This window comes from Yarrowia lipolytica, chromosome 1C, assembly GCF_001761485.1.
Source record: "Yarrowia lipolytica chromosome 1C, complete sequence".
Lineage (NCBI taxonomy): Eukaryota > Fungi > Ascomycota > Dipodascomycetes > Dipodascales > Yarrowia > Yarrowia lipolytica.
In genome coordinates, this window is record NC_090772.1 from 386,585 (window position 1) to 401,898 (window position 15,314).

General features: G+C 49.0%; 8 protein-coding genes across 8 annotated transcripts; 3 read left to right on the top strand and 5 right to left on the bottom strand.

The window, feature by feature from the left end:
• Positions 1-35: 35 nt before the first annotated feature.
• Positions 36-887, bottom strand: YALI1_C03874g (uncharacterized protein; the record flags this gene model as incomplete). Its single annotated transcript, XM_501373.3, has 1 exon — positions 36-887. One exon carries the CDS (start codon positions 885-887, stop codon positions 36-38), a length of 852 nt encoding a protein of 283 aa, XP_501373.1.
• A 1,312-nt stretch (positions 888-2,199) lies between these two features.
• On the top strand, positions 2,200-3,117 carry YALI1_C03887g (uncharacterized protein; the record flags this gene model as incomplete). The annotated part of the gene is made up of 1 exon (XM_501374.3): positions 2,200-3,117. One exon carries the CDS (start codon positions 2,200-2,202, stop codon positions 3,115-3,117), a length of 918 nt encoding a protein of 305 aa, XP_501374.3.
• Positions 3,118-4,849: 1,732 nt separating this feature from the next.
• YALI1_C03914g (uncharacterized protein) lies at positions 4,850-6,247 on the top strand (the record flags this gene model as incomplete). The annotated part of the gene is made up of 1 exon (XM_501375.3): positions 4,850-6,247. The coding sequence occupies one exon, from the start codon at positions 4,850-4,852 to the stop codon at positions 6,245-6,247; it is 1,398 nt and encodes a 465-aa protein (XP_501375.1).
• Positions 6,248-6,511: 264 nt separating this feature from the next.
• YALI1_C03933g (uncharacterized protein) lies at positions 6,512-6,952 on the bottom strand (the record flags this gene model as incomplete). Its single annotated transcript, XM_501376.1, has 2 exons — positions 6,512-6,729; positions 6,919-6,952. 2 exons carry the CDS (start codon positions 6,950-6,952, stop codon positions 6,512-6,514), a joined length of 252 nt encoding a protein of 83 aa, XP_501376.1.
• Positions 6,953-7,017: 65 nt separating this feature from the next.
• On the bottom strand, positions 7,018-7,395 carry YALI1_C03939g (uncharacterized protein; the record flags this gene model as incomplete). The annotated part of the gene is made up of 1 exon (XM_501377.4): positions 7,018-7,395. One exon carries the CDS (start codon positions 7,393-7,395, stop codon positions 7,018-7,020), a length of 378 nt encoding a protein of 125 aa, XP_501377.4.
• A 912-nt stretch (positions 7,396-8,307) lies between these two features.
• Positions 8,308-9,192, top strand: YALI1_C03948g (uncharacterized protein; the record flags this gene model as incomplete). Its single annotated transcript, XM_501378.3, has 1 exon — positions 8,308-9,192. The coding sequence occupies one exon, from the start codon at positions 8,308-8,310 to the stop codon at positions 9,190-9,192; it is 885 nt and encodes a 294-aa protein (XP_501378.3).
• A 294-nt stretch (positions 9,193-9,486) lies between these two features.
• Positions 9,487-10,392, bottom strand: YALI1_C03969g (uncharacterized protein; the record flags this gene model as incomplete). Its single annotated transcript, XM_501379.3, has 1 exon — positions 9,487-10,392. One exon carries the CDS (start codon positions 10,390-10,392, stop codon positions 9,487-9,489), a length of 906 nt encoding a protein of 301 aa, XP_501379.3.
• A 497-nt stretch (positions 10,393-10,889) lies between these two features.
• Positions 10,890-12,242, bottom strand: YALI1_C03988g (uncharacterized protein; the record flags this gene model as incomplete). Its single annotated transcript, XM_501380.3, has 1 exon — positions 10,890-12,242. One exon carries the CDS (start codon positions 12,240-12,242, stop codon positions 10,890-10,892), a length of 1,353 nt encoding a protein of 450 aa, XP_501380.1.
• Between the last annotated feature and the right edge of the window lie 3,072 nt (positions 12,243-15,314).

Consider the following 15,314-nt stretch of genomic DNA (forward strand, 5'->3'; position numbering starts at 1 on the left):
TTCTCTTCAATAGTAGTTGTGAGACTCGCTTACATCTACAGAGCAGCACCCAGATGGGCAGCACCGTCCAGAGGGATAACGGCACCGTTAACGTAGTTACCAGCCTTACCCACAAGGAACATGAGCACACCAATGATATCCTCAGAGGTACCGAGTCGCTTTCGGGGATTGGACTCGACGAAGAAGTCGCCAGCAGCATCAATAACCCCTTGTGCCATCTTGGTGGGGATGAAGCCGGGAGCAATCATGTTGACAGTGATGTTTCGGGGACCAAGCTCAACAGCGAGAGCCTTTCCAAGATGGTGGACGGCGGCCTTGGAGGCCAGGTAGCCGTAGACACCGCCCTTGGTGGTGTTTCCGATACCGATACCGGCAACGGAGCCCATGATGATGATTCGGGAAGGGTCGGCGTGCGATCCGCCAGCCTCCAGAAGAGGAGTGAAGAGCTGGATGGTGGAGAAGACACCCTTGACGTTGAGCTCCAGTACCTTCGACATGGCGGACTCGGGGTGGTTCTCAATGGGAGCTCCCCAGGTCGCACCAGCGTTGGCAATGAGAATGTCACAGACTACCTTGCCGGCTCCGTGCTTGAGCTCCTGCTCGGTGAAACCCTCCAGCAGTCGGACCACTCCGTCGTGCTTGCTGACGTCAGCAGGCAGAGCAATTGCCTTGCCCTTGAATCCCTGGCTGTTCAATCGCTGGCACGCCTCGTCACAGGCATCGCCCTTTCGAGAAGAGATATAGACTCGCTTGGCTCCTCCATGGAGCAGACCGTAGGCACAGTACAGTCCGAGGCCTCTGGAGCCGCCGGTGACGACAGCGATCTTGTCGGTGGCAGCATAGGCGTTCTGGGGGAGTTCTGGGAAAAGTTCCTGGTTCTTGGCCATTGTTGTGAGTGTTTGTGTGTGTGAGAAAGTGATGATGGTGATGCATCCTGACCTGTAGGCACTATAAGTATAGTCTGGGGTTTAGCTTTAGGCTTTAGGAGATATAGGCGGGGTGTGAGGGGGTTGTTGATTATGGGTGGTGACGGGATGGGAGACGAAAACTGACGACAGATATATAACTGACATGGGTCTACAATTTCGCGTAAGCCTTTTTCTTGTCTTAAAATCTCGACATGGGTCTCAATTGAGGGGCGATTGTAACTTTTTTGCAAACGCAGGTTTCTGTCGCTTTCAATAGGCTTTAACGATACAGCTCCAAGGTACGTACCAAGGAACAAAAAAAGAGCTGACAAATAGAGAAGGGAAATGAGGGGGCAGTGTTTCGTATCGCACTACGTTTGGGGAAAAGCCTCGATATCTCTTCTGAGTCCTCGTGGTTCTACGATGTGTGTGTTTGGTTCTGCTGTGCTGCAAACATGTTCTTCAATTGGGTTCTGGTGCCTGAGCAAATGTCACCATCTACTGTGAGAGTGGTGAGTGCGAGTGGGCAAGAGTGTGACCGAGAAGTGTCATTATCTTGAACTGATTCCAATTTTTCCTTCTTTCTGACGACCACTATCTTCTCCGAATTTACGCAAATTTTCGTGTATTTTTCGGCTCCTCTCCCCCCCACCTCGTAATCTAACTTTCGGTTAGTCTAACGGTCTTGTGGGGTGGAGGGCTCACTGCAGCTGAGCGTCAGGGCAAGGGAGAACGTGCGTAGAATTGGAGAAATAAATATAGCAGAGTGCGCAACTTGTCACAATGATAGTATAAGTTTCGAGTTCGTATAACTCATCTAGGTTCCAATTTGGTTCCACTTTCTTACAGTAGCTACAGTACTATGAGTAGTCCCAGAAGAATGAAAAATGCCAAAACTGCTAAAGATTAAATACCATAAAAAATATAAAAAAACGCATGATGGATACATAATTTGCCACGCTTCCTCTTCCAAAGCATCGCACAACAGATATCCCGATTGAACACAGACAGTTCAAGCTATACCACACATCCTGATTACGTCGGATACCATCGCGTTACCCCCCCTGATCCGCCCTCCGATACCACAGCAACCTCTGAAATATATCATCACTAGATATCTCACAGGAGGGTGAGTACTGGCATACCGTTCAGGGTGAGATTCTGGCCAAGACTAACCCTTAGATACGTGATCTGACATCGCCATCAACACAAATCTCCTGTGATTAGCCTATCCCCCCGTCATTGCAAATACTACCAATCACACCATTCACGTCACCACACGCACCCACACATGTACATCCACAACGAAACAGGATGTGTCCACGTGAGCATCCAGAAGGGAGACTTCTGTATCGCTTCACGAAAGGGACTAGAGATCACCATCACTCCAGCGGTTGCTCTCACCACCGACTTCTTCGAGCTCTGTGGGTACACCTGCACCGTGGAAGAGACCCAGAAGAACACAGTGCTACTCTTGAAAGACGAGAAGCAGTACGGAGGCGATTTCACCAGTTGTCTGGACTCGAAATGGATGCGTGAGCACGTGATTGTGGCCCACACCATGGAGGTGACATTGTTCTGCGAGGATGATCTAGATTCAGACAAGGCCAACTATCTTCTTTGCTCGATGATTTCTTCTCTGCGCAAGACACATCCTCTAATCTTCTGTCCCGTGCAACGGAGTCTCCTTAACGGTCTGGAGGTCCACTGCAAGAACATCTCCGAGAGCTGTCAATTGCTGGATATCAATGCCAGTACGGAGGATGTATGGTTCGGGGTACTTTCCAGACAGCATCAGCTGCTCCTGGGACTGAGTGACAAGGCCTGGCTAGGCCGATCTGTTGAGGGAGTCTACATCTCATCTACATTTCGCTTTCTGAAAGACGACTCTGATTTGACACAAGACGAATCATTTGAGATGACTGACTACGATGCCTATTACGGTTCCGAAACTCAGAAAAACCACGAAGATGTCCTCCAGATGTGGTCAGACCGCATGTCTCAGCTCACCATTTCCAACACCTCAACTACAGATATCATATCCAACAACTCACCTACAGATATCCTCTCGGATGCCTCCAACGAGTCCATGACGTTGCTGGAGGAGTGGGATGAGGGCAAAAGTCTCGAGAGTACAGATAGCTTGATTGTCGAGCAAACGTTTGATACCACCGTGGATGATATTTTCGAGGATGACAGCTGTGGCTAGGTAAAAGGTAGACGCGCCGGCAAAGGAGTGTCGTATTGGACTCTCGCTGCTAACGTTGTGGGGTTGTATTATTATAGCCCAACCTGTTATACTTCTGTCATTGTGGAAATGTGGGGTTGCATGAGTTAGTCTGGGTCGCAACGCCTTCAGTCCAGTTGTTGTACCTACTGTAGCAATGGGATGATAGATACAAATAGTGGTACGATATGGGGTCAAAGAGCAGATACATGCACCATAACGCTACAATCACTACAATATACATCCATCTAACCCCCTATATTGAATTCCATAAATTCTTCTATAATCATTTCCCAATATTAAATTCCCAACACCACCCCGCATTTTGACATGTACTGATGCTCAACGGTTCTTGGTGCTAGCGGAACCACAACAATTGATGTTAGACACGTAGAATAGGAGAAAAAACGACTTTGGCGGTTTACGCGAGATTTCTCACGTACCTGCGGATTGACTGGTATATACATTTTGTCGCTGACTAATCGCCACTTTTCTGCTCATCTGGTTTTCGAACCTCCGTTTCACCCAACACTCAACCCTGCAATGCGCACCCCCCCCACGTGTGTCGATCGTGTGGGTCGGTGACAAGTGTTGACGGGTTATTTCACAGTTTCACATTGCCAGGATGTGTTTTACAAACATTAGACCAGAAGCCGTTCTACTTGTGTCGAAAACGTGTTTATGTCATCATACATCCGCGCATGGCCTTCATTGTGTGCTACAGTAGCCGCCGCCATCACGTCCACACAGTACATACAGCAGTACATACACCGGGTTTTCACGGGCCCCGTATGTAGCTAATGAATAACAGGCATCGTAGAGAGCCCTGTATCACCCCTTGTTACAGTAATACATAAAGCTAAAGACAATGAGCCTCTTTATGAGGTTGAATGTGATTACGAGGAGTTGGATGTGCCAGCCCCGCCTTTGTTATGCCCGTTTATAGGGCTCGGAAGGCCCGTTTCCCCGCTGCTGCATCGAGAATAATATCCCGTCCAAATCCGCAGCTGTTTTAGACCCTAACGGTCTCTTGTAGCGATGTAGGTGCGTTTTTTCAGTCCACAATTAGTGCGTCGAAAACAAGGTTGAGTGGGTGGATTCGGAGCGACTTTTAGGAGCAGTTGTGGGTGTGTCCGGATGGGTCGGAGAAGATGTTTCGACCCTAGAACCACCTTCAACTGGATTTTTTCGGTTGTTTTGACAGTATTTTGGTCAAAAAGTACCCCTAATTGCTGTTCCCCCCCACCTTGTATCCACTTACCATGGCTAAACCATGCTACGGTCCACGTGAGAGCGGGGAGCTTAAACGTGATGACTAATGTACGCCGCGGCGCTGGGGGAGAGTAGAAAGAGGTCTCAATGCATTCATTTGTTCGAGACGAATATTTCCATGTATTCAAAACCCCCACAACATCCCTATAACCCCCCAAAATGGCCCTCCTCAACTGCAGCAACCTGCACCCCAACAGGTAACCTTGAATATTTGGGAACATGTTGCATGAGTGATTGTGATTGTGACCTTGCAAGTCCTCAGTGGCTGACAGAACAACGACACATACGACCGACACCGAGCGAGGGAACGAGAGATTGCCACAGAAACGAACACAAACACACGGAGACACACGCCACGACGATTACACACGCAACGCAACGCAGCACAGCATTAACGCCTGACCATTAATTCCGACTCTCACAAACGCAAACACAGACACAAATGAACTCACTTCAGTTTCTGTCAGAACAGGTCGACAAGGTGATTTCTCGCTCGTCCAAGGCGTCACAGCGCCTGGGAGACGGAGGCGAAGGGGTGGCTCGAACGCACAGCCTGGTCGACATGTCTAAGGAGGATACAGATGAGCTTGATTCCCGTAAGCGGCCACTGATCCAGCGATCCCAGACCATGGACGCTTACACGGGCATGGGACCGCAGGACTCGGGCTACGACGGACTATTTCGACGCCCGTTCGAGGACATTGAGAGCTTGGCTAGCACGATTCGACGGATCGGAAGCTTCGTGGTAGGTAGTGGAGGAGAGCAACCAGCGGAGCAAGCAGGGGCTGAGACAGGTGCTTCTCAGACCACGGTATCGGAAAAGCCACTGGTAACCACTCCTGGTACAGTGACTCCCAAGAACTCGGGCACTCCTGAAAGTGCTGGTCTTCATACTCCGTTTTCTGACGGAGAGGTTTCCTTCTCTGAATCCGAAAAGAAGTTTTCCATGAAGCCCTCCTCAAAGAGGGATTCATCACAAACCACAACGGTGCCACCACAAACATCTACAATCTACTATATCATCACTTTATCCTTCATCTGGGACACTCTTCGGTTCCTGTATTCTCCAAGTGACTTTCTGGTTCGGGTCTTTCGAAACGAGCCCGATGAGCGACCCCGGGTATCGCCTGCAACCACTGCGGTCTCACGACACACTTCTCCTCGGTTAACACCCGAGACAGACACAGAGGCGGCTCCTGTTCGGGACCATCAGAGTCCCACCTCAGGTGCTGTTGCTCGTCGCAAGAACAGAAAAGCCAAGTTCCGATACCCAAAGTCGCTTCTGCATCCAGTGAGAGCAAACAGTAAGACTCTGATCCTGGATCTCGACGAAACCCTCATCCATTCCCAGTCTCGTGGAAAGCCCTCAATGATGGGCCACATGGTTGAAGTACGACTGGACAAGCGACATGCCACCTTGTACTACGTGCACAAGCGCCCATTTTGCGACGACTTTCTCAAGCTCGTGTGCAAGTGGTACAACGTGGTTGTGTTCACGGCATCGGTGCAGGAGTATGCCGACCCTGTGATCGACTGGCTGGAGCAGGAGCAGCGATTCTTTTCCAAGCGGTACTACCGACAGCACTGCACCAAGGTTGGAAACGGATATGTCAAGGATCTAACATGCGTGGACAAGGATCTGAGCAAATTGCTAATTATCGACAACTCACCCATCAGCTACATGATGCATGAAAACAATGCCATTGCCATTGAGGGCTGGATCAACGATCCTACAGACGTGGATTTGCTATGTCTGTTGCCTGTGTTGAATGCCTTGAGGTACTGTATTGATGTCAGACAAGCCATCACTCTGAGATTAGGCGATGGAGCTTTTGAGTAAGCCCTAGCACTGCTCAGGTACATGGCGTCCAATAACTGCAGTCTACGAACACGTTCTTTACTCAAGAACAATTGAAACTATCAACTAGTCTCATGTTATAACCAAGGCTATCAACTAGCCATGTACATATTTATTAAATCAGTTATAGTGAGATTGTAAGGTGGTGACGAGATGTACTTTTACTTGTGACTCGGAAGTCACTCGTTACTGTATAAGTGCCGGTACTTATTTCAGTTAATATCAATTACTATATACAAACATACATTACAAGGCAACAGGGGTACATTTCTTGACCTGCTTGTCGCCATAGATCTCCAGCGATCGGTATCCCTTTCGCAGAAGATGCTCGATGGTGGTGAACTCCTTGGTATTGAGTCCCTGGTACTTTCTGAACGACAGACGGGCCATCTGTTCAAACGCAGGGGCATTTTCCGGAGACTTAGTGTGAGCTGCTCGGATGCATTTTCGGTACAAGGCGAGGACTGTGTTAGAATGGTGGCGAATTGATTATCCAATCAGAGCAGCCCAATTACTGTAGCATTGGATGTGGAAGTGGGATAGGCGGAAGTAAGGGACGGGCGAGATGTGGTAAGATCGGGTAAGATCCCTATTAGCGTAGCCGTCCCAGCATCTCATGTTCATGTCACTGATATAGACAGTATGTTACTCACCCTCTTTTTGAAGACCACTCAATTTTCTGGCCATTTTTTGTGATTGGAACGGTTCTTGTGCGTGATTGTCGTTAATGATGGTTGGATTTGTGACCTGCACTAGTAAGTACCCTCGGAATCGGCTTCGATGGAGTAGATGACCGGGTCGGAGGAGTCTATAAGAGCTTCAACAACAGCTAGGCCTTGCGAAACTCGGCCGAAAATGGACGCGTTCGTGAGTTCGGGGATGGGGGCAACGGAAATAATCAGTTGCTTGTCGAGGAAGGCTACAATTCCAGCTCCAGTGATTTTCAGACTGTCAACAGCAGGAGGCGAGGACTTGGAAACAGAAACACCCAGATACTTATCGGACTTGGAGATGGGTTTCTCAGAAATTTGGTTGAGATCGACGAGAGATTCAAATTCCAACACGGCAGCCTGGTTGTCTTGGTCGTAGAGCTCGAGCTGAAATTTTCCGCACGAAGTCGTTACCAGCATTGGAGGTTGGGGAAGGCAGGAGCAAAGTTGCAGGCGAACTTTATATGACGTGTGGAAAGATGGGGGTGGTTGTTGAAGACCATATTGGTCATATATAGTTATTGCAGCTTGAGGGCGGCTTAATACCAGTGCGTTAGTTTCATTTATTGTGTTTCAATCGAATGAGTTGCTGTGTAAGTCGTTTATAAAAGACCCGGTTTTGCTGAGGTCGGAGGAACCTTATTTGTTGAAAGATTTATTTATTTTTCTGGGCGTCATGTAGGGTTGTTGACTAATTACTTGAACTCTTCGGATGTGAATATGATGTGACCTGAATGAGCGGGCCGGGGAGAGTTCGTAGGTGATTAAACGATATAATGATCATATTTATAGTGCTAAAATCATATCTAATGTACCTGCAACGGTTTCACAACTTCCATGGGGTAGTCATTTGCACATTTGTGATCACCACGTTTAGTTGGGATCGTCTCTATGTGCTGAACTGAGGTAAGTGAAGTCAGTTAAAGTTTCCGTCTGAGTTGCGAAGTTAACGTCATTATGATAATCATTACCACTAGTTTGACACAGTTGGTCGGATTGCTACTCGACATTTGATCAGCTTCTGGAGTTGCGACATTTGCTCATTCACGTCTTCAGCCCAAAATCAGCTGCCCTTAAATTCTTCACAACCCCAAGTCGAACTCGCAACTACCTGCATCCATATGCATGTGTATTTTGACCTCCCACCTAGGAGCCCAAATCATCACCAAATTACACAACCACTTCGCTCACGCAAAATGACACAATCTCAAGAAGGTGAGTATCGCGTCTGAAGGCAATTTCCCATATTTCACTAACACAGATTATGCGGTTACACAGCGGGTGTTGGTCAACGATGCGCTCTACAAGCGTATTGCGAAGACCGTCACTGCCATGACGCTGCTGAAGGAGGCTGATCCGGAGCTCAAACAGCAGCTGGCTTCGGATTTGCGAGCCTACAGACTCATGCTGACTAAACTCAAGCTGCAAAAGTCCATGAACGCGCAAGAGGTTGAGAAACTGAATGCCCAGGCTGGAGAGGCATCCCAAGAGACTGAGCGGCTTCAACAGACGACGGCTGAGCTGGAGGCACAACTTGCGGAGGCTCGCAGAATTCAGCAGCAGAAGAAACAGTACACAGATCTCACGTCGGAGCTTCTACGGCCATACAAGGTGGAGGTGACGCTGACTAGAGAGAAGGAGCCTAGCGCGATCAAGGAGGAGGAGAAGGCTGGTGTGAGGGGAGAGGAAGAAGAAGAGGAGGAGACTGCTCCTATGCCGGCAGTTGCTTCGCGGTCTCATACTCCTCAGACAGAGGACTCTCCACGACGTCATGGAGATGAAGACGAAACAGAAGAGGCGGATAATGACGATGACGACGAAGATGTGGAAATGAAAGATGAGGATGCAGACAACAGCATGGATATTGACGATGAGGACGAGGAAATCACAGTGCCCGAGTACGAGACTTATAACGAAATTATCAACGCACATCTGTTCCGAACACGAGCAGAAGCAGCACAGCTTAACCAGGAGCTGGAGCAGGACATTGCGGATCTCAAGGTTACCAACAGTCAGTACGAGGCTACGTGGCAGCAGCGCCGGCATCGATTTCTCGAAATCATCGCCTCCCTGCATACTTTCCAGGGCGATATTCAGACAGAGAAGGCTGAGCAGGAACGGCGAGCTGCTGAACGAGAAGAGGAAGAGAAGAAGCGACAGGAGGAAGATGACAACGCTGATGATAATGATGGAGAGAACGGCAACGGTGATGAATGATGTTGATGGTATTGGTCATATATACTGGTAAATTAATGGATTTGTATTTAATGTTGTACAAGTATTGATGTTGTACATTTTACATCTGTGTGTGTGTGTGTGTGTGTGTGGAGTGTGTGTGTGAGTGTGTGTTGTGGGTGGTTGGGTGGGTGATGTGTGTTTGCGTCCTACAGCAAAGGTGGGGGGCAGCAAATTGGTTGATGCTCGCGCCTGCGCTCCTTTTCTCTGTCAAAAATACGTTAATTTATTATCTATTGTGCCCAACGCGCATGCTGATCTCAAGAGAAGATCTCCCTAATTCTGCTTCTTCTGTCGAACCAGCTCAGGATCCTTCTCAAAGGCTCCGTAGGAAATCTGCAGAGAACCGATCCAGTTGAGAGCAAAGAGCATGACGGAGACCAGCAGCAGCGAAACAATGATGGCCATGAAAATACCGGGCGAGAAGAACTGGTACTTCTGGAACAAGTTGTCCTTAACCTTCTCGTCGGACTCCTCCCGGGTGTGCTGCTGGGTGAACTGGTATTCCTCCTCTTCCTCGATCTGGTTATGTCCAGGAGAAGACACGTAAATTAGCATGTAGTTTGGCGAAGGCAGACGGCCGAGAACGGCCTTGAGCACGTTGTCGTGGGCCTTGAGAACGGCCTCTCGCTCCTCTCCGGTCTCGTTGGTCAGCTCGTCCAGCTGAACCTGCATAATTCGGGGCTTTGTGTCGACGTAGGTCGCAAACTTGCCAGTGCGGCCGTCCACAATCACATTAGCAGCTCCGCAAGTCTCCTCGAGGTGCATGAGGGCGCCCTGAGGAAGCTGTCGCTCTGTGTCGCTGAACACGTGGTTAGACACAAACGACGACTTGGCGTTGCCCACAACTCGATGCAGGAAGGGGGTCAGCGCGGCGTCCTCAAGGTCGGATGCGTGCAGTCCGGGCTGTGACACAAAGACATATGTGTCGGCAGGACAACCCACAATCGCATGATTGACCAAATCGTCGAAATCTCGAGCAGACGAGGCCTGCTGCACGGAGTTGGAGAGAGACGAATCGAGCGATGCCACCGATGACAGAATCACGTGGGGAGACGAGTTGGAAAAGGCCAGGGCCGGGGCCACCAGACTAGCCACCAATGGAATCAGAGTGTTGAGCTTCATTCTGCGATTGTCGTGATGAGAATGGTGATGGTGGTGTCGGTCATGCACGATATGCATGCTGGGATAGGGTTGGTAGGGTAAGCCAGAGAGACGAGAGAAGGCTTTAGACGGTGATTGTGTTGGTGTAGGGAAGGACGATTTTTCTCTGAAATGAGCAGCATACAATTTTTCTTCGCATCTTGTATGTTTTATAATCTCTATCCGCGAGTGTTTTTTTTTTATATTGTTTAGTGTGGAACGTACATACTGGACACACACACTGTAGGAGGATCTTCTTAGGGGTTAATGAACTGTGTTTGGGCATCTTGTGATTTCTTCTTGGATGTGCGGGTGTCCATGAGCTTGAAATGCCCCATTGCTTGCGGTGCCTCAATGACACCAATGATTTATCACCAGTGATTTCATCTACTCCAGTATGCATATAAAAGTATACAGTATCTTCCTACTCTCCTATAAAGCTCTGGCCAAAAGAGACCGACGAGCAGTATGCAGAACCACAGCAACATTGACCCCCTACACAGTTGTATACAACGCTTATTCTATCTATAATACATCTAATCATCCTTCTTAGACTTGGGCTCCATCTCGGGCTCAGCCTCGGGCTCAACCTCCTCAAGAGGCTCCTTGTCTTGCTCCTCGACCTTCTCAGCCTCCTTTTCCTCGGCTCCATCAACCTTCTCAGTCTTCTCCTTTGCCTCAGCCTCCTTGGCAGCCTTCTCGGCCTCAGCCTTGGCAGCCAGAGCTCGCTCCTTGGCAGAGGGCTTCTTCGCCTTGGGGGCCTCAGTAGCCGAAGGAGCAGCAGCAGGGGGAACAGCGTCCTTGGTGACCTTGGCCACCTGCTCGTCCTCGTCCTCGTCCTCCACTCCATCGTCGTCCCACTCGTTCCATTCGCCCCAGTCCTCACCGTCGGCAGTCTTTCCGAATCCAGTCATGTTGGATTTACCCTTGGGTTTGAGATGAGAAAAGGGATCCTCATCGGACTCGTCCTCGTACTGGATCAGGTTTCGCGACTCGCCGGGTCGGCTGTAGCCCTGGGGATCGCCCTCGTTGCCCTCCACGAACTCGTGGAACCGGTCCAGACCCCGTTTACTCTCCTTCTGAACGGTTTCTCCCAGCTTCTGTGCGTGCTCCAAAGCAGTCTTTGTGTACTCGGACTCCTGGATGTTCTGGACAGTAGGCTTAATGTACTGGTTGTTGACTTCAGTCGACATCTGGCTGACGGTCTTGGAAAATAGACCCCAGCCCTTGGTCAGAGTGCCCAGAGGATCGGCCTGGAAGTTGTCCATCGTGATGGTGGCACCGGGTCGGTTGTTGGACGAGACGGGAGCGGGAGTGTTGCCAAATCCGGAGTACTTGCCGCCCTCCGAAGGTCGAACGTCAGCAGATCGAGATGCGTTCTTAGCACCCAGACCCTCGAAAAAGGCCACGTTAGAGCCCTGGGGAGTCAGATCGGACTCGCCAGATCGACTGGAGTCACGTGACTTGGAGGGGGCAACACTGGGGGTGGCACCCTCCTTCTCGGGGACGTACTCGGTGCCCTCGATCTCACTGGTTAGGTAGTTCATGTAATTTCGAGCCACCACCGAGTTGTACTTTTGCTTGATGGGAGTATCTCTGGCCATACCGGCCTTGTCGAAAAACTCGTGGGCCCGCTGGTTGCCACCTTTCTCCATCCGCTCCATCTCGTCGGGCTTGAACTGATCCATCGAGATAGATCGCACAAACGAGATATGCACTCCCAGACCTCTGTGCACTCCGGCGCACTCCAGGCAGATGAAGATGCCGTACTTGGGGGAGGCCCATTGCGGGTTGGGGGCATCACAGTCAAAACATTTTTTGTTGGCACCGTCCTTCTGCAGCGCCAGAAGCCGTTTTTTGTTGGCAGGATCCACAGTCCAGTTGGGCATTGTGTCGTAGGTTGTAAGATGACAGGTTGTGTCTTGTCGAAGTTTATTGTCAAAACCTCACGACAATGTAGGAAGGTGTACATGTGGGGATGGGTGGAGATGCATATATATCTCGCTTGGGGAGGGGGGTGCTTGGGTGTCGGAGAAGTCACCTGACCCACACTTCCTGCCAATATCCGTCTATTATCTTGAAAATACCAGGTTACGTGTACCAGGTAATTTCGTTTTACGTGACGTGTTTAGAGACAAGTCAAAGTTTGCCTTTCCACATGTCGTGTAACATGATACGAGCAACTGTGACTTGTAGTATGGAGATTGGGGTAGATTGGTCTTTGGTGCGAGGAGAGATGGACTATTGAGTGTGGGACATGTTATATTGTGTCTTTAGTCTCTACTGTATGTACTGTACATACTGTACTTGTACTTGTACTTGTAGTTGTACTTTTACTTGTTACTGGGTTACAGTAGCTTGCATGCTTCTTGTACTGAATGTGAGTCTCGTGTTGCAGCAATGCGACGACCTACGGTCCACCAAGAAGCAGACAGTCTAAGATGGATCAAAACCGACACCGAGGATCGAAGGAGAGGTGAGAGGAAGGGAAAAGATGGATACACGATGGCTCTGTATTGGTACGACGGACTCGTAATCATCACAATTTTCTGCTGCCATCAATCTCATACATGTTTGTATGCGCTACTACTGTATACCTGGAACTTTACCGTACAGTATGTATTAGATACCCCATAAGAGCGTCGTATTTATTAAATGATTCTAATTGTTACTTATATCGAAGGCATTATTGTAATATTTATAGACATGTTGGTGGTCTCGTGGCCTATTCATTGACATGGTTCCATAGCAGGTTAGCTTCTATTGCACGACAACAAGTAAAAGTACAAGTCCCATACTCTACAGTAGTAGCGTCTTCAAAATCGAGACCTGAACAGAATCTATAGGTACAAGTACAGGAACAAGCATTTAGGATCCAAGAGTGGATTACAATGTCTCATTGAAAAGCTCATGATCTCAGGGGCAGAGTTGTGCAGCCTGTTCTCTTCCATCCCGCAACATATGAGAACATCTCTATATAACTTCTTCTGCCGCTTTCATCACTGTGATATCCTCTCAATTGGATACTCATATGACCGAACTGCTACCTTGACCTTCGTCTCGATTGTTCCCCTCGTTCCTCGTCGTGGTTCCACTCGATTTGAACACAAACCAGATCAGAGTTCATTTATTCTGAGCGAGTCGCACGGATAGAGCGGGTACTCCAGAGGGCACTACAATTATAAATCGGTACCGGCAGTAGTAGCAGGCGTGTAGGGTCTACGGTCCTTTTTCTTAGATCTAATTAACTGTGGTGCGCAGCTCTGTATGCATCAATACACAGCGGAATGTTGACAAACCCCGATGACACATGTTGACAAAACATCGATGGCACACAGCGCAAGTATCATGGAGCCTCGTGTCATGTTGGAACGTCGACCGTACACTATTATGTACTCGATAGCGTGATTTTTGCCGTTCCGCTTTAGGTCATTTATGAGCAATTAGGACTACTGTACAGTAAGGTGATCTAACTGAGCATATTGCTTTTTTTGGAGGTCGGATTGAATGGGCAGGCAGGCAGAAGAGGGGCCAATGAGAGCCTCATCTTGATTCTGTAAACCCCAGCACAAGTACAGTATGTATGAATGAGTACTCGCATCGTACTTATTGAAATATTAAATGTGACTCTTTCGGCCTGCATACATGTCCAATACAGGCTATATCTCCGATTGTATGGCTGCCGAGGTGTCCTTGGTACGAGGACTTATTTGTTACTCCACTCAAGTGAGCCAATGGAAAGTCTGGGGATTTTATCAGATCAATGGGGTCGATCCCACGTGATGACCAACCTTGCTGGACCCAAAAATACCCCGAGAGTTTGCAAAAACCAATTAAACTGAATCAAATGTTTCACCTAGGAGATCTCTTATTATAATTTTTGAGGCATATCATCATTGAACGGTTCTAGTTGTGTAAACACTTTCCAATTGCGAGAAGATTGACTGTCACAGTGAAGATTTCTTGTTACACTCTGCACCTTCAAGTCAGCGTCATCGAAGCAGCAGCCTCCGTGGTGCCGAATCTGTAGCTGCAAACAGTCATAAAGTTGACAATTGCCAGAAAGCCTGTTACATTAGACACATTGATGCGAAAACGGAGCAAGTGGGTGTAAGGCAATCGGTGTATAAGGCGACATATGGACTCGCTTGCACGTAGTGTAATTTCTGTATCCAACGCTGAACAGCCTGCTTATGCTGCGCTGGGTAGGGGCTCAAGACGCCCCAATGACGTCACTGGCAATACAATGGAGGTCGGTGGGCCAGTGAACATGATGAAACCCGACCACAACGTCTTCACGTGTAGTCACGTGAAACAGCTGTCTGACCAGTGAAATCGCTCACCTGCCGCAATACTGCAGCCAACGCAATTAATGCAAGCAAGCGAGCTTGGCGGCGGGACCCAGACCAATAATTGCCCTTTTGGGATCGTGGAGCAGGTTCGTGAGGTAGCGTCATGGTCGCCTTTGCTGGCTTCTGAGGCTTGCTTTTCGGAGCCATCAGAGTTGAAGCCGTTCGCAATACAGTGTCCGTCTTTACAGCCAATTACACGGAGCATTTCCCCTGAAAAATTTCGGTTCCCAACCCACGCCCCTGTCTTCACAGTACAGTGTGAGCATACAGCATGCGTGCACTGTTGAGTATAGGGGGGATACAAGGAAGGTATCTGACACTTTACCACTTTACCGCATTGGGGCGGGTGCTCTCGATCGAGCAACTACGCAATACGCATCCCAAAAGACGACAATCCAGCAATTTGTGCCAGTGGACAGCGATAAAATCTACAACGAGGTTCAAACGACAGGTGGATTGACTCCTCGTACACGTAGCTCGTGTTATTTTTAGAAGAGGCTATTTTTGGCAAGAAGCGTGTGTGGAAACGTCCTCCACGCCCATAGTGGGTGAAGCGATGGCCAAATCGGACCAATAGTAACCATGGTGCGCCATTTGTATGCCGTTTAC